Source organism: Oryzias latipes, chromosome 3 (genome assembly GCF_002234675.1).
Source record: "Oryzias latipes chromosome 3, ASM223467v1".
NCBI classification, from domain to species: domain Eukaryota; kingdom Metazoa; phylum Chordata; class Actinopteri; order Beloniformes; family Adrianichthyidae; genus Oryzias; species Oryzias latipes.
In genome coordinates this window covers 253,342-278,872 of record NC_019861.2, presented here as the reverse complement: position 1 = coordinate 278,872, position 25,531 = coordinate 253,342, and the positions used below count along the sequence as shown (strand labels likewise).

Below are 25,531 nucleotides of genomic sequence, written 5' to 3'. Positions count from 1 at the left end.
AATGGCCAACGGAAGAACTACTGGCGGCTCACACCGGTGAATCTGTTGATGGACATTCACTGAACGAACCAATCAGAAGGCAGAACGCCACCGCGTGCGTAATTTGAACTGCGGGGATTTGATCAGAGCGAACCGAGACCCGAACGGAGAGGACGGTTTCACGGAGGGTCTACGCGGAGCGACATGAGGAGAAGGTGAGACAGGGGGGTCCGGTCACCGAGGCGGCCTCCGTTAGCCCCGAACCCTCTGACTTGTATGTTTATGACATGTGATTGCTCATTTATGATAATAGAATTCATAATGCACCTTTCATCAATCAAAGTTGTGGTTGTTGTACAGAACTGGAGGTAACCTAAACCTCAAATTCTACAACAAGATGTGAAAAGAAAACTAAATAGAACTAAATAGAACTGGCCAACAAGCAGAGCCTGGGTTTACTGCTGTTAGCTGTAGGAAGTTGCTGTTCATCCACGCCTTATCATGATGATCTCCTGATGCATGATGTGGTGAGATGGGATGGAGCTGCAGGGGAGTTTGGAGCGGTTTGTGTGTAGATCTGTGTGTCATCAGCATAACGAAGGAAGGACAACCCATGTTTACTGATGACACGGCCAAGGGGAGGCATATAAATGATGAAGAGAATAGGGCAGAGAACTGACCCCTGCGGAACACCACATGACCCTGAAGCGGTCTGGACTTCCATCCTCCCATGTTCACTTCTGTCAGTCAGATGATGATTGGAACCACTGCAGCACATCTGCTGACAGTCCTTAATGGAGGCGGTGCAGAAGGACGGTGTGGTCCACTGTATCAAAAGCTGCCGTTAGGTCCAGGATTTTCTATAATTTCCGTATTTTCACCACCATAGGGCGCAGTCTCAGTTCTGGGGGATTTTTCAGTATTTAACACATACAGAAGGTGCACCAGGTTTTAAGGCGCGGGCATGTTAACATATCCCGGTAAAACATGCATGCTAGTGTGTGTTTAAGGCAGCGAGAGCAAAACTGAGTTGGTTGTGACTAGGCCTGCACAATAAATCACAAATTTATTGTTATCACGACATCAAGCTGTGCAATATGCATATCCAAAAGACAGCAAAAATTGCAACAAATGATTAAAATAAATGTGCTAAACCAATCTTATGTCAGTTAGAAGTATTAAATGAATCAAATAAATCCATTTATGCATTTGACCAATCAGAGCCCTTCACGTTGTCGACTAATCAGATGGAGCCCTTTATGTTAGGTGTTCACCTCCTATGTAGACGAGGGTCATTTGGAGGATAATTTTCAAACTGTTGCAGTAAAATGGAAATTATGTTTTCAGTTGTTTTGCTATTTGTATATTTACCGCAAGTTATATCGTTATATATCGTTATCGCAATATTGATCACTAATCAGGGGTTGACATAGCCCAGAAATTTGCACTGGCCCACAGGGCCAGTAGGTTTTGAAAGTTACTGGCCCGACACTGCACACAGCTCCGCAGGTGCTTGCAACTTTAGGGGGGTCGGGGGGCATGCCCCCCCGGAAAATTTTAATATGGGGAAATTTGGTGCATTCTGGTAACATCTAGCACTTATTTATACACTTTTCAATTACTGAAAATAGAGCATATCAAACTTAAATCTGCTCTAGTCTGTTTCAGATGTTTTGAAGAGAGCACTGCAGTGAAGTAGGTAACACTAGTTAAGAAGTTTTCATGCATTGCGGGGCTCCAGACTAACTTTTTTCACTAGGAGCACAGTGGCCCCCAACTGAAAATTTTAGGGGCACAACCAGAAGGGGCGCATACCGTAAATCAACATGCTAACCAAATCTACTAATTTCCACTGTATTACTATTAATAAATACTTTAATAATAGATGCAAAAATTACAATGTGCCGTTTGAAATTCAGTGTCACATTTTATTCTGCACTTTTGAAAATGCAACAAGGTAAACTGACAAAAGCATCGCTGTCACGATACAACGATACAAGCGGTGTTGTATCGGAGATTTTATTTTTAGGCCATATCGCCCAGCCCTACTTTAGTTACTTAATTAAATTAAATAATTGAAAAATTAAATAAAATTAAATTACTGAGATCATTCAGCTAACTAGAAATACTTACTGCTTACAGTGTTGTAAAGAAAAAGAAAATTAAGTAGTTTGACATTCTACTCCATTTGAGTCTGAGATTCAGGTATTTGGAGTTGCCTTTGATTCTTTAACATTCAGCTTAAAGCTTAGTGCATACAGTTTCATCTTCAATGCATTCATTAAATATCTTGCTGTCCATACTACTAATTCCACCCGTCACTCCATCTAACATATTCCTATCTATTCCTGCCATGTCTTCCACATCTCTGACATGCTTCAGTCTCTCTTCAGTGACGGTGTTGGATTTATGATCATCGCGGTGAAAAACCACCAGGGGCCGCGCTGATATGTGTGTCAGTTTAAATATATCTGCCTAAAATGTAAAAATAACCCACTGGCTTGTTCCTTCGTTGTTGCTGTTTAACATTGTTTAGTATTGAATTGTTACATTCAATAAAGTTTGGGAAAAAAAGTAGAGTGAGCGCGTGCCGCGTGGTGCTCGGCAGTGACAGCCGCGCGCGCAGGTGGGAGAGAAGGAGAAGAGTGATAAAAGGTTTCCCATAGAAACCCTTGAAGTCTGAACACAGGACTAGCAGAAAAAGTGAATTATAAAGACGAGGTAAATCTACACGTTTTCGCAAAATATACTTTATTGAAAAAGGTGAAAAATGTATTAACCGTTAGATATTTTAGTGGCCCGAGCGGACAAGTAAAAAATAAAGTCTTGTGGTCCGTACTGCTTGAAAAACAGGACCGGGCCAGCGGACAAATGGCTATGTCGAGCCCTGCTAATATTGCATATTGCAGGTTTTCCTCATATCGTGCAGCCCTATTTGGGCGACAGTGGCTCAGGCGGTTGAGCGGGTCGTCCAATGATCAAAGGGTTGGGGGTTCGATTCCCCACTCCCCCCAGCCAAATGTTGTTGTGTCCTTGGGCCAGACACTTCACCCTCCTTGCCTCCAGTGCGGCTCCACTGGCGTGTGAATGTGCATGAATGTCCTGGTGATGGTCAGAGGGGCCGTAGGCGGGAACTGGCAGCCACGCCTCTGTCAGTCTGCCCCAGGGCAGCTGTGGCTACATCAGTAGCTACCATCACCAAGTATGAATGAGGAGTGAATGAATAATGGACACAATGTAAGAACTTTGCGCGTCTGGAAAAGCGCAGAAAAATCTAATCCATTATTAATATTATTATTATTTTTTAAGCATCAAAAATCCATCAAAGTCTTCATCTACTTCCTCTTAAAAACCACCATGATGGCAGTTTCTGTCCATTATTTTGGCAGTCAAGAACAACAGGAAAAGCAGACTTTTCATGCCCCGTGTGCATATCGCCATCATGCTGGTTTCCTTCTTCTCGACAAGGAGGGGACCAGACAAAAAGCGTGACTCACCGGGATGTGGAAAGTCAGCGGCGCCTCGTCCGTGTCGGGGATTCGTCTGGGCTGGAGGTGATTGTCGGCCATGTTTATACTGCCGATGAACAGCTTTTCATTGTACTCCACTGGAAGTCGCTGTGGCACTGTAATTCTCGCCCGGATGGAAAAATAATGGCGTTTCATAAAACGAAAGCACCATGACGGACCTCCTTGAAAATGTTGACTTTTCATTTCCTCTGCGATCGTTCCTGCCTTCAGTGGAATGGTGACTGTAGAGACGCTTCTCCCAGCAGATCTTTAATCCATCGCTACAGTCGGTTCTCCAACTCGGGCTGCCTCTCCTTGTTTCCATGGAAACTCAGCTGCGTCTTCTTGACTGTCGGAGTTCATTTTCCAGCTTCCTCCACTTGTGAACCATGGATTCATTCATCTTGAATTCTCTGCAGCTGCGCCCATGTTCCTCAGTGTAGCTGATAGCTGCAGTTTAAACTGGGCTTCATAATCGGGTCTCTCTGCAGCATTTCCAGGGTTTCCAAAACGATGTTGTTCTGCATAATGCTCATAGCTGTACTTTAGTACTATTGGGGAGTGTGTCTTCTTTCACGTCCTCACTTTTCTCCTTACCGTTCTCATGCTGTCCTCTTTTACATCCTCTTTACCAAAGTAACGCAACAACACGAAGGCGCACCTATAGTTATAGATATAGGTGCGTCTTTGTGTTGTTTCTTTCAGCTTTTATTCTATGGGTTGAACAAAAAGATTGTATCAAAATGTGAAAAACTAAAGCATTTTTTAAACACCATCCCTTCATTTCATGGACTGGTAAGTCATTGGACAAATGAAATAAAACCAAATGTTCATTACTAATACTTGGTTGAAAAGCCTTTGTGGTCAATGACAGCCTGAAGTCTTGAACTCATGGACATCACCAGATTCTGGTTTTCTCCTCCTGAATGCTCTGCCAGGCCTTTACTGCAGCGGCAAACAGTTCCTGTTGGTTTGTGGGCCTTTCTGGCTGAAGTTTAGTCTTCTCTGGCCATCATTCTGGTAGAGGTTGACATTGGTTTCATCTGTCCAAAGAATGTTTTTCCAGAACTTTTTTTAGATGCTTTTTAGCAAAGTCCAGTCTAGCCTTCCTATTCTTGAGGCTTCTGAGTGGCTTGCATCTTGCAGTGTTCCCTCTGGATCTACTTTCATGCAGTCTTCTTTTGATGGTAGACTTGGATATTGATCCGCCTACCTCCTGGAGAGTGTTGTTCACTTGGTTGGCTGTTGTGAACGGGTTCCTCTTCACCATGGAAATGATTCTGCCATCATCCACCACTGTTGTCTTCCGTGGACGTCCAGGTCTTTTGGCGTTGCTGAGTTCACCAGTGCTTTCTTTCTTTCTCAGGATGGACCACACTGTTGATGTTGCCACTCCTAATACTGTAGTAGTTTCTGGTTTCATGGTTTTCTTCTGTTTTCTCAGCTTAATGATGGCTCCTTTCACCTGCATGGAGAGCTCCTTTGACCGCATGTTGTCAGTTCACGGCAGAATCTTCCAAATGCAGCACGAGTCCTCTAATCAACTTCAGGCCTGTTATCTGCTTCACTCATAATGACAGAACAAGGGAATTGTCCACACCTGCCAAGGCAATAGGATGGAAGTCATTTGTCCAATTACTTAGGAGCCCATGAAATGAAGGGATGGTGTTTAAAAAATGCTTTAGTTTTTCACATTTGTATGCAATCTTTTTGTTCAACCCATGGAATAAAAGCTGAAAGTCTGCACTTCAATGGCATCTGAGTTGTTTTATTTCAAATTCCCTGTGGTAATGAACAGAAACTACATTAGAAAGAATGTGTCTCTGTCCAAATATTGATGGTCTGACTGTATATGTAACGGATATGGTTTACATCTATAACATATATAGGTTATATATAACGTATAACATGTATATACGTGATAGGGTCCCGAAACATAGTGTTCAAATTTGGCCATGTGTCTTGAGGTTTATTTATTAAACTAGAATAAAATAGAGCTTTTGAGAACGTTATTGATCCCATGACAGGGAAATGATCTTGTTAGCATAACTCTGTTGAAAATGGAAGAAAACAGATAACGATACACAGGGCTGTACAGTCGTGGCCAAAGATTTTGAGAATGACACAAATATGAGTTTTCACAAGGTTTACTGCTGAACTGCTTTCAGATCTTTGTTTCAGTTTCTGTGATGAACTGAAATAGAATTTCAAGCACATCATACGTGTCAACGGCTTTAATGGAAAATTCCATCACATTTATGCAGAGATTCAGTATTTGCAGTGTTGGCCATTCTTTTCCAGGACCTCTGCAGTCCGACTGGAGATGCTGTCAATCAACATGTGGTTCAAATCCTGACTGACAGCAACCCATTCTGTCAGAATTTTGATTTGATTTGAAATGGTTTATTTCAAGCAATCAAATAAGAATAATACACAAAATCAATACAATTATCAGTTATACATTCATACAATGACGTATCAAACTTAGGATAATTAGACATAAAATTAAATATTGCTTGAAAGGAAGTGGAGGGGAATTCTATAATCCACCCCCCCCTTATACCATAACCATTTTATTACATGATTGATAATTATCCGGTTCATAACTTTATCAGACAGAATTAAGAATCCTGAAGTATCAATAAATCACATGACAAAGATGGATTACTTAATTATTCTGTAAATATAAATAAGTATTTTAGAAATCAACATGGCAAATGCAGACCAGTTCTATCTATCTAAAATATGTGCAGATTATAGTAATTATAAAAATCATGTATATGATTAAAAAATAATACTATATCAGTAAAATAGACGTAACACTGTTTCAAAAATCTTCATAGCAAAAATTGATCAAGTATCAAAAGTTAAAATATGTGCAAAATTATGTTACATTAGGAAAAATCATGAATCAATTTATGGAGCAAGTGAAGTAATATCATTCGAAATCCATCGATTTAACTGTCAATAATTAATTTTTCTTGAAATAAAATAAAAAAGGGTCCATTATCTGTCAAATGACCACGGTTGGTCTTCCTTCTTCTGCTGATTAACAGTTGTCTTCTGGGTTTAAACAGTTTATAGGTGGGACCTAGGACCATCTGTCCCCTGCCTCTTCCCTGGTGGGGGGTGCGGGCCCCTTTGCAACGGCGGCCGTGTCCCCGGGGTGCCGGCTTCCTGGGCCCGGCGGTGCTCTCTCCGCGCGGCGGGGGGGTTCACATTACATCTGAGCCGGGAGTGTTCGTGTCCCTGGGGGGTGGGTTCTGGTCCTTGCTCCTGGGCGCTGGGCCCCGCCATATTTCCAACTGTGGCCGAGCCTGGTCGGGCCATATTTACAACACCCCTTGTGGGCCCTCTTTTTTTTCCCCGGGGTTCCCCCCCTCTTGGGCGGGGGCGGCGGGCCCCTGCCCCGCTCCTCCCTGGACCAGCCGCGGGCCGGGCGGATGGCTGCCTGGAGCGCGGAGCGGGTCTCCCTTGGGGGGTCCTGGCTCGTACCTGGGGTTGGGGCGGGGGGATGCCCGGAACTCCTGGGTGGTGGTGGGGTGCTCGTCTGGGGCTGTGGGCGTCCGTCTCCGGTGGGGCCCTGCGTTGGGTTCTCCCGGCGCGGCGGGGGGGCTGCTCTCCTGGTTGGGCTGGGGCGGCGCTCTCTTTCCCTCCGTGCTTCCCTGGCCTCTGGCTCTGGGGCCTTGCGGCGGTCCTGCTGGCCCTGGCCTGGGTGGCGGGCTTGGTCGCCCGGGCGGCGGTTGTTCCCTGCCGGTTCCCGTGTGGCGTTGGGGGGATTCCGGCTGCCGCTGCTGCTGCGGTGGGGGTCTTGGGGTGGGGATGGCTGGGCACTCTCCCTCCTTCTTTCCACGTTCCACCATCCATTTTAGAAGAACATAAACACTCACCTGAGCACAGGTGTTAGCTCACCTTTGCACTTACAGTTTGCATGACTGAATGACTGAAATATTTCACACTAGTTGGTTTTAAGGCATAAGTATGCGTGTGAACACTATCTGTTTTGTATATATGTCGACAGGTGGACATTTTTTGCAGCTAGCAGGTGTGTTTATAACATTTGAGTGTGTGTGTGGACAGGCTCCGCCCTTATTGTACTACATTTGAACGTTACCATAATGATTAACAACCAGTAAACTTGTTGCTTTATGCTGCTTCATGGTCTTATCCCCCTTCCCCTCCTATTATCACCCCCTACCCCCTCTCTCTCTATCGTCCCTCTCTCTTCTTCCCCTCTTTCCTTTTCCGTCCGGTCCAACACCAAAGATTTTCAGACATGATTGAAATTAATAAAGTTTGGCCTCAATTACAAAAGGGGTTTATCCAGACATACCTTTGGTTTGTCTGAAGATTAATAACCCCTCTTGTTAAAGTAAAATCTGTCCAACACAAGAGGCCCTCAGCTCTCATCTGTCTGCCCAGCTGTTGGACAGGACAAGTTTAAGAAAAAAAAAAAAAAAAAAAAAAAAAAAAAAAAAAAAAAAAAAAACAGTTTATAGTTCTCTTCGCTGTAATGTCTGCAGAATTAGATAAAGGTCCATGAAGAATCACTTCATGGACTTTGTCAGAATTAGTGGGTTTGTGTTTGTCCACCCGCCACCTGAGGATTGACTACAAGTTCTCAAGGGGATAAAGATCTGGGGAGTTTCCAGGCCGTGGACCCAAAACATTTTGGTCCCGAGCCACTTACTCCTCCCTTTAGCCTTATGGCCCGGTGCTCCATGGTGCTGGAAAATGCATTGTTGGTCACCAAACTGGTGGATTGTTTGAAGAAATTGCTGTTGGGGGTGTTTGGTACCATTCTGTATTCATGGCCGTGTTTTAGTGCTAAATGGTGAGGGAACCCCCTCCCTTGATGAGAAGCATCCCCACACATGGCTTCAGGATGCTTTACTGTTGGGGTGACACAGGACTGATGGTGGCGCTCACCTTTTCTTCTCTGCACAAGCCTTTATCCAGATGCCCCAAATAAAAGGAAAGAGGCTTCATTGGAGAACACGACTTTGCCCCAGTCCTCAGCAGTCCATTCACTTTTAGAAAATCAATCTGTCCCTGATGTTTTTTGGAGAGAAGTGGCTTCTTTGCTGCCCTTCTTGACACCAGGCCATCTTCCAAAAGCCTCACTGATGCAGATGTGCTCACACCTGCCTGCTGCCGTTCCTGAGCAGCTCTGCGCTGGTGGACCTCCCATCCCAAATCCTCTTTAGACCATCCTGGTGCTTGCTGGACTTTCTTGGACGCCCTGAAGCCTTCTTAACAAGAATTGAACTGCTTTCCTTGAAGTTCTTGATGATCCTATCAATTTCTGATTTAGGTGCAGTCTTAGTTGCTACAATATCCTCACCTGTGAAGCCATTTTTAACATTCTCACCTGAGTTAACGAGACGATGACTGACATGATCTCAGCAGGTTCAATGACAACAATGACATGACGTGGAACGTTTTTTTCTGGATTAGGTTCATTTTCCCTGTTGGCTTCATCGAGCCGGGACCTCCAGCTTGCATTGAGGCAGTTTGCGGCCGAGTGTTAAGGCTTGGTTGAGGCTATGCTTCTCGACCAGAGAAAGGTAGTTCGTCCTTTCTGGGTGGGTGGAGTGACCCTCCCCCAGGTGGAGGAGTTTAATTATCTTGGGGTGTTGTTCACGAGTGAGGGAAGACTGTAGCGTGAGATTGACAGGCGGATCGGAGCAGCGCCCGTGGTCATGAGGTCGCTGTATCGGTCCGTTGTGGTGAAGAGAGAGCCAAGCCAGAAAGCAAAGCTCTCAATTTACCGGTTGATCTTCGTTCCATTACTCACCTATGGTCATGAGCTCTGGGTCATGACCCAAAGAAGGCTAAAGCTAAAATGAGCTTCCTCCGTAGGGTGGCTGGGCGCTCCCTTAGAGATAGGGGGAGGAGCTCTGTCACCCACGGGGTGCTCTGAGTAGAACCGCTTCTCCTCCACATTGAAAGGAGCCAGTTGAGGAGGCTCGGGCATCTAGTCCGGATGCCTCCTGGACGCCTCCCTGGGGAGGTGTTCCGGGCATGTCCCACTGGGCGGAGGCCCCGGGGAAGACCCAGTCTCTTGGCTGGCCTGGGAACGCCTCGGGGTCCCCCCAGAGGAGCTGGTCACTGTTCCTAACATTCTGGAGTTTATGCAAATTGGTATTATAAAAACTTAAGAAGCAACTTTTCCAATATTTATGTCATTTTCGAGACTTTTGGCCACGACTGTAGGTCATTTTCTATGGCTGACGTCACGCTCACTGGGTCCAGTTCTCATATAGAGTCAATGGTCCACCATCAAAGAAAGCCCCCCACCCCAACATGTAATTGGAATGAATCATGTGCTTCTGCCTTCAGAGCAAAGCAGCTTCTGAACAGCAACATATGGTCAATTTTACCATGATTTACTTTAATGCCTGTTTTAGTCACCCTCTAAAAATGAGATGAAAAGAAACTTTTAGACAACTTTCTCTGATTCCAGCTCGCACAGAACGGTTCCAGTTCCATGGAACAGACGAAGCATTGAAGGCTGAACTTCAGTGATGTTTAGCTGATGGAGATGCTGTCATTTACACATGAAAACAAGACAGTTATCTGTGGTTTTGGTCAGGATGGGTCTACATTGCTTTAATAAAGCAAGTCCTTATTGTAAAAGTGAGGATGAGCAAACAGGAATTGAATCAGCAGACTATGGCTGCTGTTAATGGTGATGGGATGGACAGAGCAGAGACTGAGCCACAGGAGGAAAAGATGTTCAAAAAAAGTTTTTCATTTAACAACTTATGGACTGTTCCAATAAACACATTAAACACGTTCATCTTTGCTGATAATTTCCTTTTTCTGCTAGTCCTGTGTTCAGACTTTCCTTCTTTCTTTCAGACTGTTCTCTCCTTCTCTCCCACCACGCCTCTCACTCTCTCTCCTCGGCGGGGGCTCTCGCTGCCTCTGCTGCACACGGCTCCCTTCACACACACGGGCGCGCTCTCAGATCCACACATCCTCACAACAGAAGTTTCCGTCTCGCGAGGAATTACGACAAATTTACTGCGTTCTAATTATTAATTTCCATTTGTATTCATTTCCGTTACAAGCTGCGTGCGTTCTTGAGTGACATAGCCGCCCGCCGGAGGATTTTGTGTTGGGGGGGTTTATTACTGTTCTCAGTCACTCTGTAACACCAAACATGAACGCACACTTTTAGATTTAGATGAATATCACTACATGTTTCGTTTGGGAACTATTTTGTGCGGCGCAAAGTTACGTGTCTGTATAGGTGGAGCCTCCTGCCCCGCGTTCTTCATGGGTGTCAGGCTCACGGCTACCAGAAAGGTGACAAAGTGTCTGCAGTCTGTTTATTACTGGAATATATACAATATTCTGAGAAAGTGTCTGTACCAGAGAACACAGGTGAAGCCTCACATGCAGCTAGAGAGCAGAAGAATCAACACACACCCCCAACACACAGCGCTGACCCACACAGTCACAGTCAATCTACAACACCTATATAGTTAGTTCATTAGCTAGATAGGTAGTAGTTAGTTGTTACTGTTATTTGTTAATAAAGAAAATACGTTGTTTTTATTTCTGATGCAGCCGCCAGGGGATTTGGGGGGGGGGGGGCTGCGGTTAACCGCGACACCACGCCCCCTGGTGGTTCACCGCGGTTATCAAAAATCCGACACCATCACAGCTCTAGTCACATGGATGTAAGGTGAAAGTGGTAGATCATGCTCAGTACTGACACTGATAGATCTCTGACAACGCTCTGTCTGCAAGTTGTTGAAAAGATAAGACCTTGTCTGCCCCCGCCCCATTGATGAGCTCTCCCTCCCCAGTGAGCTGCTGGCCGCCGAAGCTGAGGCCTGCCTGAACACGGCACTGAGCCGCCTGAAGGACATCTGGGAGGAAATCGGCATTCCGGAGGAGCAACGGCTCCAACGGACCTCCATGGTCAAGAACCACATAAAGGTGAGGCTGTCGGCCCGCAGGGGGGGGAGGCGGCCAACGCAGCTACCTGGTTCTGCTCTGACCTCAGCGTTGCTCTTGCAGAACCTGCTGGAGATGATGATCGAGGAAGAGGAGGCTCTGAGGAAGAGGCTCATGCACAGTATTCACAAATGCAGAGCAGAGATGCAGCGGCTCTGCCTGGAGCTGCAGCTGCCTGTTTTTCAGGTACAATGATCCATAGCAAACGTGGGAATGTTCCTGGGAGTCCAAATCATCTGCCGCCAGTGAAACTCTTCCTCTGCATCCTCCTCCCTCACACCAGCCCTCCTCAGGTCCTCCCTAGACCAGGGGTCAGCAACCTGCGGCTCTTTGTGGTTTTGTAAAATAATGTTCTACCATTATCGTGGTGCCTTTAAAAAGGTCCATTTTTTATGATTTCCCCGCAGTTTTTCTAGACTAAGACCGCCAAATTCCACGTAGAGATAATGAATTTTGCGCCCCAACTATCGTGTCCACTGTCTGCTGTGATGACGGTATGTTGTCTGTGTAGAACACGCTGGAGGAGCTGTGGAGGATGTGAACAGGTAGAAAGGAGGGGGCGGGGCTTAGACTCACCGCTTCTGATTCCAGACAAACTAACAACTATGTGTCCTCCTTAAAAGTAGTGTAATTTATTGGGATTTTATGAAAATTTAAAGGTAAAAGCTAAACTCTAAACTTTTCTTGAGGCCAATTGATCAAAATCTTTTTCAAGACTAAATTGGATCATCATAGGATAGGCAAAAGTAGATAAAATCCTTCTCCTTAAACTTTACACTAGCTACTTTACCCTGTTTTCCTAAACTGGAGTGTGTTTGGTTGAAGACCCTCTCTAGACCGCTCTTTAAGCTCTTGTTTCCATCAAGTCTGTCTGTCAGGAGAGACAGACTGAACACCCGTCTGTCTGTCTTTGTAGGAGGAAGAAAGCCTCAGCATCCTCCAGCAGGAAAAGAACATCCGCATCGAGGTGGAAGCCCTGATGAAGGAGAGGGGTCAACGGATGCAACAGCTCCAGGATCTGCTGGACCAGGAACAGGACTTATGCCATACTCTAGACTGCAAACCCTTTGGCCTTACTGCAGATGCCGTTCCCTCACAGGAGCAGTTGCAGAGCTTTAAACACTACATCAGCCACCAAAATGCAGAAAAGGTGACGACTGTGTTTGGCTAGGCCTGCTATGACGCGCAGCGTCCACCTGCACTGATGCCCTCACCGACCTTTACAGGCCCAACGCCATGCCGAGTTCAGAGAGCTGAAGAAGAGAGTCATCCTGTGTATGGAGGAGCTGGACCACATCCCAGAGTCCAGCTTTGAGAAGGACGTGGTCTATGAAGACCAGGACTCCTTCTGCCTGTCCAAAGACAACGCCGCATCCCTGAGGCTGCTGCTCCACCAGGCAAGGAGACCCTCTTATGATTGACAGCCACAGATGACACAAACACACCACAGAACAGGGGGGTAAAACACACATACACTACACAATGCACACACATGCTGAAAGAAAGTCTTACTGACTCCCTCGGAGCAGCTGGAGGAGCGCAGGGGGGAGCAGGAGGGGAGGTGCCAGGCTCACAGGGCGAAGATCGGGCAGCTGTGGGAGCTCCTGCAGGTTTCTACGGGGGACCGCGAGGCCCTCAGCGAGCACATGGTCGCGTCCAGGAGGAGAAACCTGGAGGCAGTGAGTGACAGTGAGGACCACTGAACCTTACAATTGCCCCTCTGCTAACACTTTGCTGCCCCCACAGCTACAAGCAGAAGAGCACCGTCTGGAGGAACTCAAGCTGCTCAACATCCGCGGCGTCACCGACGCTCTCCGCTCCCAGATCCTGGCGCTCTGGGAGAAGTGCTTCTACAGCAGCGAGCAGCGACAGGACTTCCCAGCCTTCTTCAGGGGTGGGTCCTCGCTGTCGCCGATGCCGCCTAAATAAGGGCATTTTCTGAAGGACTTCTATTTTCAGTGGACTTTGACGAGGACCTGCTTGCTCTGCATGAGGCTGAACTGCACCGCCTGAAGCTGCACTACGAGAAACACCAGGAGCTTTACAGCGGAGTCCACAGGTGGAGGGAAAGCTGGAGGCTTTTGCAGGAGCTGGAGGTCCGTGCATGTGCACACTGTAGTGCTCAGACTGTTTAGGCAGCGGGATCTCTGGGAGCTGAGTGTGGAAGTGACATCTTCATCTTCATGTGCAGAAAAAAGCTGCAGATCCGTCAAGGTTCACCAACAGAGGAGGAAACCTGCTGAAGGAGGAGAAACTACGCCGTGAGCTGCAGAAGAATCTGCCAAAGGTCAGGCAAAGACCACCGTCAGTCTTCTGAACACAAACCAGCAGGTCTGACCCAACTGTGCTTGTAGCTGGAGAAGAAGCTGAAGGTCCAGATCCAGTCCTGGGAGAGCGAGCAGCACTGCAGCTTCCTGGTCAATGGACAGAAGTTCATGCAGTTTGTGGAGGAGCAGTGGGAGCTGCACCGCGCCCAGAAGGAGAAGGAGAGACTGGAGCGGGTAAGAAGGCCTGTGCTCCCCCACACATGACAGCAGAGCAGGGCTGTAAATATGACTCAGAGGCTTCAGGTAGGACGTCCTGCTGAGGAAAAGGTGTGGGGGAAGATGGATGTCAGGTCCATGAGAGTCCTGAGAATCCTCATCCTGCAGTCAAAAACAGGGAAATGTGACAAAAGCTGTTAAAAAGGCAAAGCATTACTTTAGACCCCCCCCCCCACTCTGCTAATGGTGGAACCAGGAGAAGCAAAGAGAAAAGTGAGAAAATGTCTGAGACAAGAGAATAGATCAGGGGTCACCTGATCTATACTGTTCTAAAAAAAGCACAACTCCCCAGTGAGCTGCGTCTCAGGTTTACTTTTAATAAGCTGATGTTCTTTTTAAATCACAAATGACAATATCTCATAAATATGTTTGTTGTACAGTGTTTTCCCGCAGCTGCAGCAGCTGCTTAAATGGCGCTGCAGAATCTCTCTGAGGAAACAGGGACTCCTGGGTTTAAGGCACAGACCGACACTCCCACTACGGTTCAGTCTATTGCTCTGAATACATAAATTAAACTCTTTATGCTGAGACATAAAATGTTCTCTAATTTGAATAAATGTTTCACAAAGCATCAGAAATGTCTCTGAGGGGTTCTTGATGAATCAGTGACGGACATTCTTCAGCCACGGGGTGGGGGGCGGTTCTCCATATTGGTGGTCCCTCATCCTGGCAAATACGGAGAAGTTGGATGATGAACAGCTCAAAGGCCACCAGGCTGCACCAACCGTTTGGTTCCTGGTTGACCCAGATAAGGAGTGGTGTTTGTTTGACGGGAACTTCATCAGAAACAAACACAACACGCCTCGCTGATGCACATCTGATAGACCCACTCACCACACCAGATTACAACACTGGTGAACAGCGATGTCTGTCTGCCCGCTAACAAAGAATCCATCCCAGACGTCGTCAGTTAAACACGGCAAAATATTGAAGAAATGTGATCAATATTAAAGTGTGTTCATGACATGCAGCAGGTAGAATTTTGTTAAATGCTGCAGATTTGGTCATTAGTTCAAATGTGAGCAGATTTAAAAGATCTAACATGACATAAGTGATAAACAAGGTCACCACAGTGAAATGGGACATTTTTCCTATGAAATGTAGAGATGTAAGGGATCATCTGACAATGTAAGCATTACTCAGATTAATATGGGCTGAATGTTGTTGTCATTGTTGATAATTATTGTGAGAAATCATTAAAGTGATGAATCTTTTCACATATATGAGTATCATTTATCATTATTAATGAATAACGGAAGGGAAACAGCAAATGTGTCAGTCAAACTGGTAGCCCATTGAATGACTCAGCACCCATAAAGTAGCTCTCACTTTCAAAAAGGTTGGTGAGCCCTGGTATACAGTGTATAGTGAGGAGTTTTAAAACCTTAACACATCTGTAATCCTGTGATAAACCAGGAAACACTGTGGCTGGGCAATCCCTGCAATAAAAGGCTGCAGTCCTCTGATTTCTCCTACCTGGTTCTTGTTCTAAGACGTCCTGACTCCTTTTCCAGCTCTGGAAGAAGAGCCAGCAGCTGGAGGAGGACATGCGCTACGGCACTACAGTACAATCTCCAATCCAACACAGGTTCCTTGGCCAGACTACCCCCAAAAAAGCTAAACAAATGGTGACTCTGCTTTCTGTCTGCCTGTCGTGGATCCGTTTCAGAGGTACCGTCTCATGTCTGCATTGACCGGTCCACTCTGTCTCCAGTTCAATGCCACCTCCAGCACTTCCTGTGGCAGCAGCCAGCGCCTCCTCTACAGTGGGTGTCGCTCTCCTGGGCCCATCCCCACTCTCTCAGCTACAAAGGTTGGTCACCTCTGGATTCACCACTTTTCTCTCAGACTGAAGGTTCATTTGTTTTATGCTTTGCTGGCCTCTTCAGGCTCCCACGGTGCAGACCCTAGGTGGATTTAAGCCCCCACACCCAGGATTTGGTGGATACAACAAGGAGAACAAAGGCCAGCCTAATGGGACTCCCCCCTGCACGCAGCGTAACGTCAGCATGGCTTCTATTGCCAGCACATATTCCGAGTTTGTGGTAAAGAAGCCCTTTTTTCTCTCTTAACTCTGCCTTGAAAGCATTTGAGCAGTTCCTCAAAGCTGACCTTTGTGTTCTAGAAGGACTTGAAGAGCACCGAGCCACTAAAGTCCAGGTGTGTTCTGAGAGCTGCTAGCATCTAACTAACCTAAGTACTAGCTCAGAATTTCTTTGATTAAACCAAACTAACTTTACTTATTAAATCAAGACAAAACCTACTGAAGACAACATCAGGCCTCATCTTTGAGAGACAATGCATTGATGTTTGTTCATGTGTTTAAACATGTTTTTGTGACGACCACTTTCTCATACACAACTTATTGTATGTATGAGTACCCTAGAACAGTGTTTTTGTACCGTGGGAAATGACCCATTCACAGGCCCTGATAAAACACTGAGTAGTTAGGAATATAAAAGATCATAAAATACTTTTTTCTTTCTGTTTATTTGATTCTATTAAAGACACTTTGATAAGAATGACGGTACAGCGATTTAGCCGTAGCTTCAGCTGTTTTAGGAAAAGTCCCGCCCCTTTAACTGTCTCCACCAATCATTCTTGGAGGCTCAATCACATGTCATCAGTCTGACCAATCAGAAGTGGTTAAAGTCTTCACTTCCTTGTTCTGATTCTGCTCATAAAGTCTCTCAGTTCCAACAGAAATACCAGCTAAAGCTCGTCTTTAGCGGTGTAGCTTTCCACAGAATCCGGTGTCAGACCGTGGAACAAGAGAACAAAACCATGAAGCTCAGAGAAGAGAGTCTGTCTGACATCACTACATCTCCCATGATGCATTGGGTTAAAGTGACAGCGTCTCAGCGTACAATGAGTCTTCCTGTTAAACGTCTTAAACCACAACGAACACACATTTAACAGTTTTTCAATCTTCAGAGGTCAACAGTTTAGTTCTCCTTCCAGGTTTGTGTTTCTTAACAGCCAAACATCCCAGAGTTTGGTCCAAGTCATCTTTCTGACTGAAACACTTTTCTAGGAACGTCTGGATTATTTTAGATGTTAAACTTAAGAAGAAGTAAGAACAACATTTAAGAAACAGGATGAAGGTGAAACAGACACAATTCAACTAAACTGAAACAATTTAATCTTCTAAAAAGAAATAAAAAATTTTTGTTAAAGTTTTCATAGACTTCATCTTTGATTAAGACAAAAGAAAAACTAATAAAATTTCAACATCTTCACTTTTAGTGGAGCTACAGAAAACATAGATATAATGTTGGTTTTTCTGTGTAAAATGTATCAAACATATTGTGATCATATTGTTCAAAAATTACAGTTGCCGGTCACACAGAGACCGGACAGCTCTCAGTACGGCTCCCCAGACCCCGTACTCCCAGAGCAGGGGTCGGCAACCGTGGCTCAGGAGCCACATGCGGCTCTTTAGTGCTGCCCTAGTGGCTCCCTGGAGCATTTTCAAAAATGTTTGAAAATGTAATAAGATGGGGGAGAGAAATATATTTTTTGTTTTAATATGGTTTCAGTAGGAGTGAAAACAAGACACAAATATTCCTAACGCTTCCAATGCTGTAAGAGCTTGTAGAATTAAAATTATAACGCCCAGCAGGTACGTCTTTTGAAGCTTGAAAACGGGAGCCAAGTTATTTACAAGTTGAACTGTCAATCAACAAGCTGCAATGGAGAACAGTCAGAGTCTCTGATATGGCTCGATTCCACACAGTCTAAGAGGAAGGAGTAGTGAGGAAATCTGAGAGCATACTCTCCCTTCCACCATTACAAGCCCCGTTTCTTTGAACACGCTACACAACGAACATTGCACAGGAGTCATCAACCTCTCCCCCTTCCACACTCATGGCACAACAAAAAGAAACAAACATAACAGGAAGAATAAACTAAGGTGGAACAACAAAACTGCCATATGAAAAGAAACGTGGGCAAACAGAAACGCTCATGCGGAGCCCTAATAAGATCAGGAGACCGCGTCCCACAATCCCCTGCTGCTAACAGACCTAAAATGCACATGACCACCACTACAGCCCCTAAGGCTCATGGGAAGTGGGAGTTTTGAGGTAAAACCTTGAGTAAGAGTGTTGTGAACTGAAGTGAGGTGCATGCTGTTTGTACTGTTTGTCTGTGATTGACTTGTGCCTGAGAAGGAGACACTGCATCTCCTGATGTTACCTTGTCTATGAGACTGTTCCGAGTTGTGCAATATGTGAAGCACGAACAGCTCACCAAAGAGGCCTGTTGGCAAGCAGTTTGACTACTGCTGTCCGGCTGGGATATTACAATATTAAACTTCTACACTTCCGTCATCAGAGAATAACGTTATAGCTTACGACACACGTTTCTACCAGCAGGGCTTTTTTTTTTTTGTACTTTCGGCGGACTGCTAAACAGGTGGCTGATTTAAATGGAACCACCGTCAGTTCGGTGCGTTGCTTGATGAAGTTGAAAGCGAATATTGTGATCTCCTGCTACACAACACAGTCTGATGGCTGTCCAGGGGGGACGCTTTGCGTCACTTTGTCGTCTGTTTCAAACACGTGAAAACATTCCTGAAAAGCAAAGACCTGAACAACCCGCAACTGGAAGATACTGAGTGGCTCAAAAAGCTGCACTTTTTGGTGGATATGACTGTGACAAGCCACCTTAACGAGCTGAAGGAAAGTCTGCAGGCGCCGCAAATGCTTGAAGCTGTTCTGTCATTCGAGCGCAAGCTGACTGTCATGGGGCACGTCGTCATGCACGTTCCATTTTATTGTTTTGTGTTTGAATCCTCAGAATAAAACTGACATCAAAAATCGGATTTCTTTACTACATTACTTTCATTTTATCAAAGCAATGAAACATAATTCATTGATATTGTAATGAAGTTAAACTTGCGCAACAGAGCATTCACGTGACGCGTCGTTCTCCCAGAATGCACAAATAAACATTTAATCGTTAATGCTCATTATGTAGTCACTTTGATAGTAGGCTAATATAGCTAATATAGATACATATTGCATGTGTTGCCTTCATTATAAGGCTTAAAAAGGGCTTTTAATATTATGCGGCTCCAGACATATTTGTTTTTTGTTTTTTTCGTCCAATTTGGCTCTTTCAACATTTTGGGTTACCGACCCCTGTCCCAGAGCATCCTCCACAGGATACCACGGGGGACGTGGTTGAACGCCTTCTCAAAATCCACAAAACAAATATGGACTGGATGAGTGAACTCCCACAAACCCTCCATCACCCCGAAGAGAGTGTAGAGCTGGTCCACTGTTCCACGACTAGGACAGAAACCGCACTGTTGTTGCTGAATCTAACGTTCGACAATTAGACAAACTCTCCAGCTTGAGTGGTGGAAAGCACCACCCCAAAGTCCTCAGCCTCTGCTTTCTCAAGAGAAGGCTTGTCAGCAGGATTGAGGAGATCCTTAAAGAATTCCTTCCACAGCCCGACAATGTCCCCAGTCTAGGTCAGCAGCTCCCCACCTGTACCAAACAATGGTGCCTGCAGGAAACCTCTTTCCCCTCCTGAGGCGCCAGACAGTTTTCCAGAATTTCTTCGAGGCTAACCGATAGTCCTTCTCCATGGCCTCAAAGAACTCCTCTCAGGACCAAGTCTTTGCCTCCATAACAGCCCAGGCCGCAGCTCACGTAAGGCTGCCGGTACCTGTCGGCTGCCTCAGGAGTCCCACAAGCCAGCCAGGCTTGGCAGGACACCTCCAGCTTGGTGGCATCCCTTACTTCCAGTGTCCACCACCGGGTTCGGGGATTACCACCGTGGGAGGCACCAGAGAACTTGCAACCACAGCTCTGAACAGCAGCAGAGACGATGGAAGTGGAAAGCATGGTCCACTCTGACTCAATGTCCCCAACCTCCCTCGGTACCTGTTTGAAGTTCTCCCAGATGTGGGAGTTAAAGACCTCCCTAACGAAGGGCTCAGCCAGAGGTTCCCAGCAGACTCTCACCGTACCTTTGAGTCTCAAAGTCTTTCCAGCCTCCATCCCCACCAGCAAATCCAACCAACCACCAAGTAGTGATCTGTGAACAGCTCTGCCCCTCTCTTTACCCGAGTGTCCAAGACACAAGGCGGAAGGTTGCCTAAAGAAACTACAAAGTTGATCATCATCCTTCCGAGGGTGTCCTGATGCAACGTTCATTAACATATAGTGCTCAAATGGGATGTTTGTAATGGACAAGCTGTGATGAGCACAGACTTCCAACAAAAAAACACCACTCGGGTTCAGATCAGGGAGGCTGTTCCAACCAATCATGGCCCTCCAGGTCCCACTGTCATTGCCTATGGGGACATTGAAGTCCCCCAGGAAGACAACAGAGTCCCCCCTTTGGAACACTTTCCAGTACCCCTAAGAGAGATCACAAAGAAGGCTGGGTACTCCCAACTGCTATTTAGCCCTTAAGCCAAAACCACAGCCAGAGACCTGTCCCCCAAGGCGGAGGGACCACCAGGGTGAGCCCTAAAACTTGGCGGCTGTGCTGGACCTTAAGAGTACGCCCCCCACCCCTCACCATGAGCAACTCCAGAGAGTCCAACCCATCCTGAGGGACAGAGTTTCAGAGCCCAGGCTGTGCGTGGACGTGAGCTCAAGTATATCTAGCCGGTACCTCTCAACCTCCCACATAAACTTAGGCTCCTTCCCTCCCAGAGAGGTGACGTTCTGTTATGTGCACATGAATTTTTACATTGTGAATGCGCATGAAAACATGAGGAAGATGAAAATATTATTTCACATTTAGCCTATAGCTTTAATCATAAAACATTCTTGGTGAGGGGTTGTTGGTGTTGTAGAGTTCACCTGTGCTACCTAACGCGATCTGATGGTCATGGGTCACTCCATGGGTAAGGTATGTGAATGAATGATCCTGATATTTGTTCTTGTTCTTCCCAGCGAGACCTGTCCATGGCTTCCAACTCCAAGATCCAGCACAGAGTCCTGAACGCTACAGCTACCAACCTCTAGCTGCCTTCTGAGTCTGCTCTCTGCTGCCACCTGCTGGAAGTGGTCACTCAGGCTTTGAAGGAAACATTAGTTGACTGACAACAGTTTGTCTTTGGTTCCTGCAGTTGCTTTGTACAGGGAATTTCCACGTTGTGAATGAAGATGACGCTATTCGCCTTTTCTTAGGTCACCAATTATTTTTTCACAAACTGCACATTTTAAACAGGAGTTCCTCTTGCTGAGCATTTAGGCTCACAATTAATGTCTGCTGCTTCTGTCGCACTTTTTTTGTAAATAGCTGAAGGGCCTATCCATGCAATCTTAAGCCTTTTATAGTTAACAATATCCGTGTATATAATATATTTATATATATATGTGTGTGTGTATATATATATATATATATAAATACACACAGATATATATATATCTGTGTGTATATATATATATATATATATATATATATATATATATATATATATATATATAATGTGTGTGTGTGTGTGTGTGTGTGTGTGTGTGAATACATATGTGTGTAAATATATATACATATATATATGTACACACACACACACATATATATATATGTACACACATACACATATATATGTACACAAACACACATACATACATATATATATATATTTAATACATTACCTTTGTCACACAAAAGAATGACTAAGATGTTTCAATCTCTGAGGCTCCGCCTTGCTCTCCCTGTGGGGGCCGCCCATCTCATGATGTCCTCCCAGAGTCGTCCTCACCAGCGTGTCTGCATCTCACCCACGAAAACAAACATCTGAACTTTTTCAAATATGGATGTGCAAACTGCATGTAAGGGAAGTTTAGCCAAACACCACTAGCTCCACTGAGAAAGTGGGTGTGTCTGTTAGCCTGGGGGTGGGGCAGTGTAAATTCTTCCTGGAAAGGGTTGTTCTCACTGGTCTACTTCGCAATGTGAGGACCCAGTCGTTTTTGTGGCTTGGGAGAGGCTGCTGCTCAGAGCAGGTTTTTGGAGGAATACTCAAATGTGTGAACAGATCAAAATATCACTTTGAGGTTGATTTTACTGAGAAATTAACATTATAAAACACCTAAAGGCTCAAAAAGTTGATTTTGCATGTGATAGGCACTTTAACCAGATAATTGAATTTAATGATTGCTTCTTTGCCATTATCAAATCAAAGTTAATTTCCGTGGGACTTTTCCTATAAAAGCATAACACAAAGTGCATTACACCTTTACCATTTTGCTGATGCATTAAATCACATGGATTTACCACCAAAGTAACAAAGCAAGGTGGATGTCATGTTTGTTTTTTGTCTGATAAGGACTACTACTAATTATTGTGATTAAAAGCAGTGACACCTCCCCATTAAACTCTACCACAAAGCCTCTGAGATGGTGGTACATGTTTGAATCCAAAGACCTGGGGGGTATTCCAGGAGGCCTGTTTAAACTACCCTGACTTTAACTCTAACCTCTGGCTGAAGTCCGCCTGAACTTGTTTACTCTGGGTATGTCGGTTCCAACAGACCGGATATGAGTTAGCGTAATTACGCTCCACTTGGTAACCCTGGGTTAATGCGCGTGCACAGCAAGTACATAAAGACATTCTCAATGGATCACCGATTTCCGGAGTCACCATGGAAACGCGTGGTGAAAAAAAGAGAGAGCTATACTTTAGTGAGACGGAGTCTGAGATTTTAATGACGGCGTATGAAGATTATACGTCCATCAAAAAAGTAACACGGCTGCATCATCAGAAGAAAGAGTTTCTGCTTGGAGTAGAAGAACAGACAAAGTAAACGCTCGAGTTTCTTATCTTCTTTCTATTTTCCTTGTGACGCATGTAAATAAAACTTATCCAACTTAAATTAATTAATTCAATTGGTAACAAGTAATTGAGTTAAATTATTTCAACCTAATTTCTTACATCTATCCAACTCAATTGTGTACCTCGTCTCTGCTCCTACACCTGGCTGTGGTTCCTGTCTCCGACTCGACTAGCGCCACTGACTGTCCCCCCAACTCCGGTTGGATGAAGCTCGTCTGCTGGACTTTATATGTGTAGTTGTAGATTTAGATAAGTTAATTCTTCTCTAAGAGTTCTGGTAAATCGTCTGTCTGTCCTGGGGGAGGATCCCTCCTTCATGTGGACACCCCTGAGGTTTCTTCGTTTTTTCCGGAATCCGTTTTTTTAGGAGTTTTTTCTTACCGCGAAGGGGGGTCTAAGGGCAGAGATGCCAGTATAGTTTAGCCAGTTTGTTAGATCATTTTAGTATTTTCCTATTGAACTCTATGTATTCATGATCCTTTTGAGTTTATGTTTCACTTTTACAATTACCGATACGAAGCCCATCGAGACGACTGTTGTGAATTTGGGCTTTACAAATAAAATTGAATTGTACTGAATTGAATTATTGTTTATACAACTCAAATTTACATTTTTATCTAACTAAATTTCATTTTACTCCAATTCAATTAACTGTTTTTCCATCTTAACTTATTGTACTTCTTGATCATATGTTTAAGTTTGAGCCTGCAGATATACTCATTTTTATAACAATAAAATGAATGAATCAAAATGGTTTCACAACATCGCACATAACATCATTTACCATTCCTCTGACTTAAACATCACGCCATAAAGTAGTAGCGGTGCTAAATATTCTCATCATCCTCTTCCTCACTCTCAATTCAATTCAATTCAATTTTAGTTGTATAGCCCAAAATCACAACAACAGTCGTCTCGATGGGCTTCGAAGTAAAACATGAAATCAAAAGGATCACGAATACAAAGAGTTCAATAGAAAAATACTAAAATGAACTAACAAACTGACTAAACTATACTGGCATCCCTGCCCTTAGACCCCCCTTCGCGGTAAGGAAAAACTCCCAAAAAAAACGGATTCCGGAAAAAACGAAGAAACCTCAGGGGTGCCCACATGAAGGAGGGATCCTCCCCCAGGACGGACAGGCGATTTACCAGAACTCTTAGAGAAGAATTAACTCATCTAAATCTACAACTACATATATAAAAGTCCAGCAGACGAGCTTCATCCAGCCGTGGTTGTGGGGACAGTCAAAGGCGCGAGTCGAGCCGGAGACAGGAACCACAGCCAGGTGTAGGAGCAGGAGCAGAGGCGAGGTACTCGGTCAGGTACAGAGAAAATTTTTGTTCCTCTTTCGGCTATTCCCATCAGGGGTCGCCACAGCGAACGAGTCGCATGGTAAACTTGGCAATGTTTTACGCCGGATGCCCTTCCTGATGCAACCCTCTCAAAGCAACTGGGCTTGGGACCGGCACAGAGGTAGAGAAGGGACCAGGGAGCAGCCCGGATTTGAACCTGGGTTTCACGGACGGAAGGCACCGCAAACCAGCACGAGCTAAACCGGCTCACTCATGGTGCAGAAAGAATTAAATATAACAGGGTAAAATAACTAGACAAAACACGATAAAACAGCTAAACAACTAAACACATTTGGTCAAAAAGCCACACTTAATCCCAAATCTGTCCAAACAGGCAAAGGGAATGGTATCCCACAATCCTTTGCGGTGCCGATCTAACAGCAGCACCAAAGTTACACCTACTTAATTGAATGAAAGTAAAATAACTGTCTGAAAACTACGTGTTATTTTTAAGCAGACTGAACTCAAAAAAATGATTTATCTTAACTGAAGCAAATAATTAAGTTAGATCAAAGTAAAAAGTTTATCTTTCCAACATCCATATGTGGTCTTATCACCCTCTCACGGTGGAAAAAGTATTATCTGAGCTTCTTCATCAGCTAAATCATCTTCAAATGGACACGCCATGCTGCTTCACCTCTCTGTAAACAAACTAACCCTCAACTAAACCTGCTCCAGACCAGGTTATGTTCAGAGCATGAGTTGCTATGGCAACTTGACCTACCCTGAAACATACCTCCATTTCTGGAACTGAAAGCTGAGGTTATCCACTTCCTTAGCCTCAAACTTACCGTGGGAGCTAGCATAACCTGCTTTCTGGAATACCCCCTGAAACACAGGGGTAACTGGCGTCAACCAAACAACCCAACAGTACTGAAACCAGGATAAGTCTGCAAGCGGTTTATTTTGAAATCAGCTTACATGTGCTGCTGTCTAAAATAAAAAGTTTGTTAAAATATGATTCAATTATTGTAAATATTCCAAAGCAACATTTTACAAACTAATGGTTTAATGGTCACAAAAGCATAACTAAAGTGGATTTTTCTAAATGAAGTGTGACTTCAGTGGGTTTTGTTCAGTAAGAAACTGTACTAAGTGACTATTAACATTAAAGGTTGCAGACCCCCGTCCTAAACGCCCACGTTTACACCCATTGAATTCTATACATCAGCAATGAAGAAGGCGTTTACTGCACCCACTTCAAAAACATGGAGGCAACATGCAGGTTTTTGCCCTCAGAACTTTAGTATGGGAGGGAATGGGACTTAGCTGTTCTTTACATCCAGATCTCAGTGGATTTGGATGGAACGGCAACATCTGTTCCCTCTTGAGTTTGCGAACTTTTATTTTGAAGGATCCACACCAGAA

General features: G+C 44.9%; 1 protein-coding gene across 6 annotated transcripts; it reads left to right on the top strand.

Annotated features, from left to right (window-relative positions):
* Positions 1 to 18: 18 nt before the first annotated feature.
* On the top strand, positions 19 to 21,155 carry LOC101159882 (protein regulator of cytokinesis 1). Of its 6 annotated transcripts, none has more exons than XM_020700275.2 (15): positions 20 to 194; positions 11,309 to 11,441; positions 11,523 to 11,645; positions 12,376 to 12,609; positions 12,686 to 12,856; positions 12,989 to 13,138; positions 13,206 to 13,353; positions 13,419 to 13,555; positions 13,651 to 13,746; positions 13,814 to 13,960; positions 15,517 to 15,630; positions 15,717 to 15,815; positions 15,892 to 16,047; positions 16,131 to 16,162; positions 20,923 to 21,155. In XM_020700275.2, exons 1-15 carry the CDS (start codon positions 184 to 186, stop codon positions 20,969 to 20,971), a joined length of 1,800 nt encoding a protein of 599 aa, XP_020555934.1. In that variant the 5' UTR covers positions 20 to 183; the 3' UTR covers positions 20,972 to 21,155. The 6 variants fall into 6 exon arrangements, with proteins under 6 accessions (XP_020555936.1, XP_020555937.1, XP_020555934.1 ...); XM_020700274.2 differs by having other exon boundaries at positions 22 to 194; positions 16,128 to 16,162; XM_020700277.2 differs by lacking the exon at positions 15,517 to 15,630 and having other exon boundaries at positions 19 to 194; positions 16,128 to 16,162.
* The last annotated feature ends 4,376 nt before the right edge of the window (positions 21,156 to 25,531 follow it).

What these genes read in the sequence shown, in the direction of transcription:
- LOC101159882 (XM_020700274.2), top strand. An exon ending in GCCACCAAAATGCAGAAAAG is followed by an intron (nt 12,610 to 12,685) that starts GTGACGACTGTG and finishes CGACCTTTACAG; the next exon opens with GCCCAACGCCATGCCGAGTT. An exon ending in GGCTTTTGCAGGAGCTGGAG is followed by an intron (nt 13,556 to 13,650) that starts GTCCGTGCATGT and finishes CTTCATGTGCAG; the next exon opens with AAAAAAGCTGCAGATCCGTC.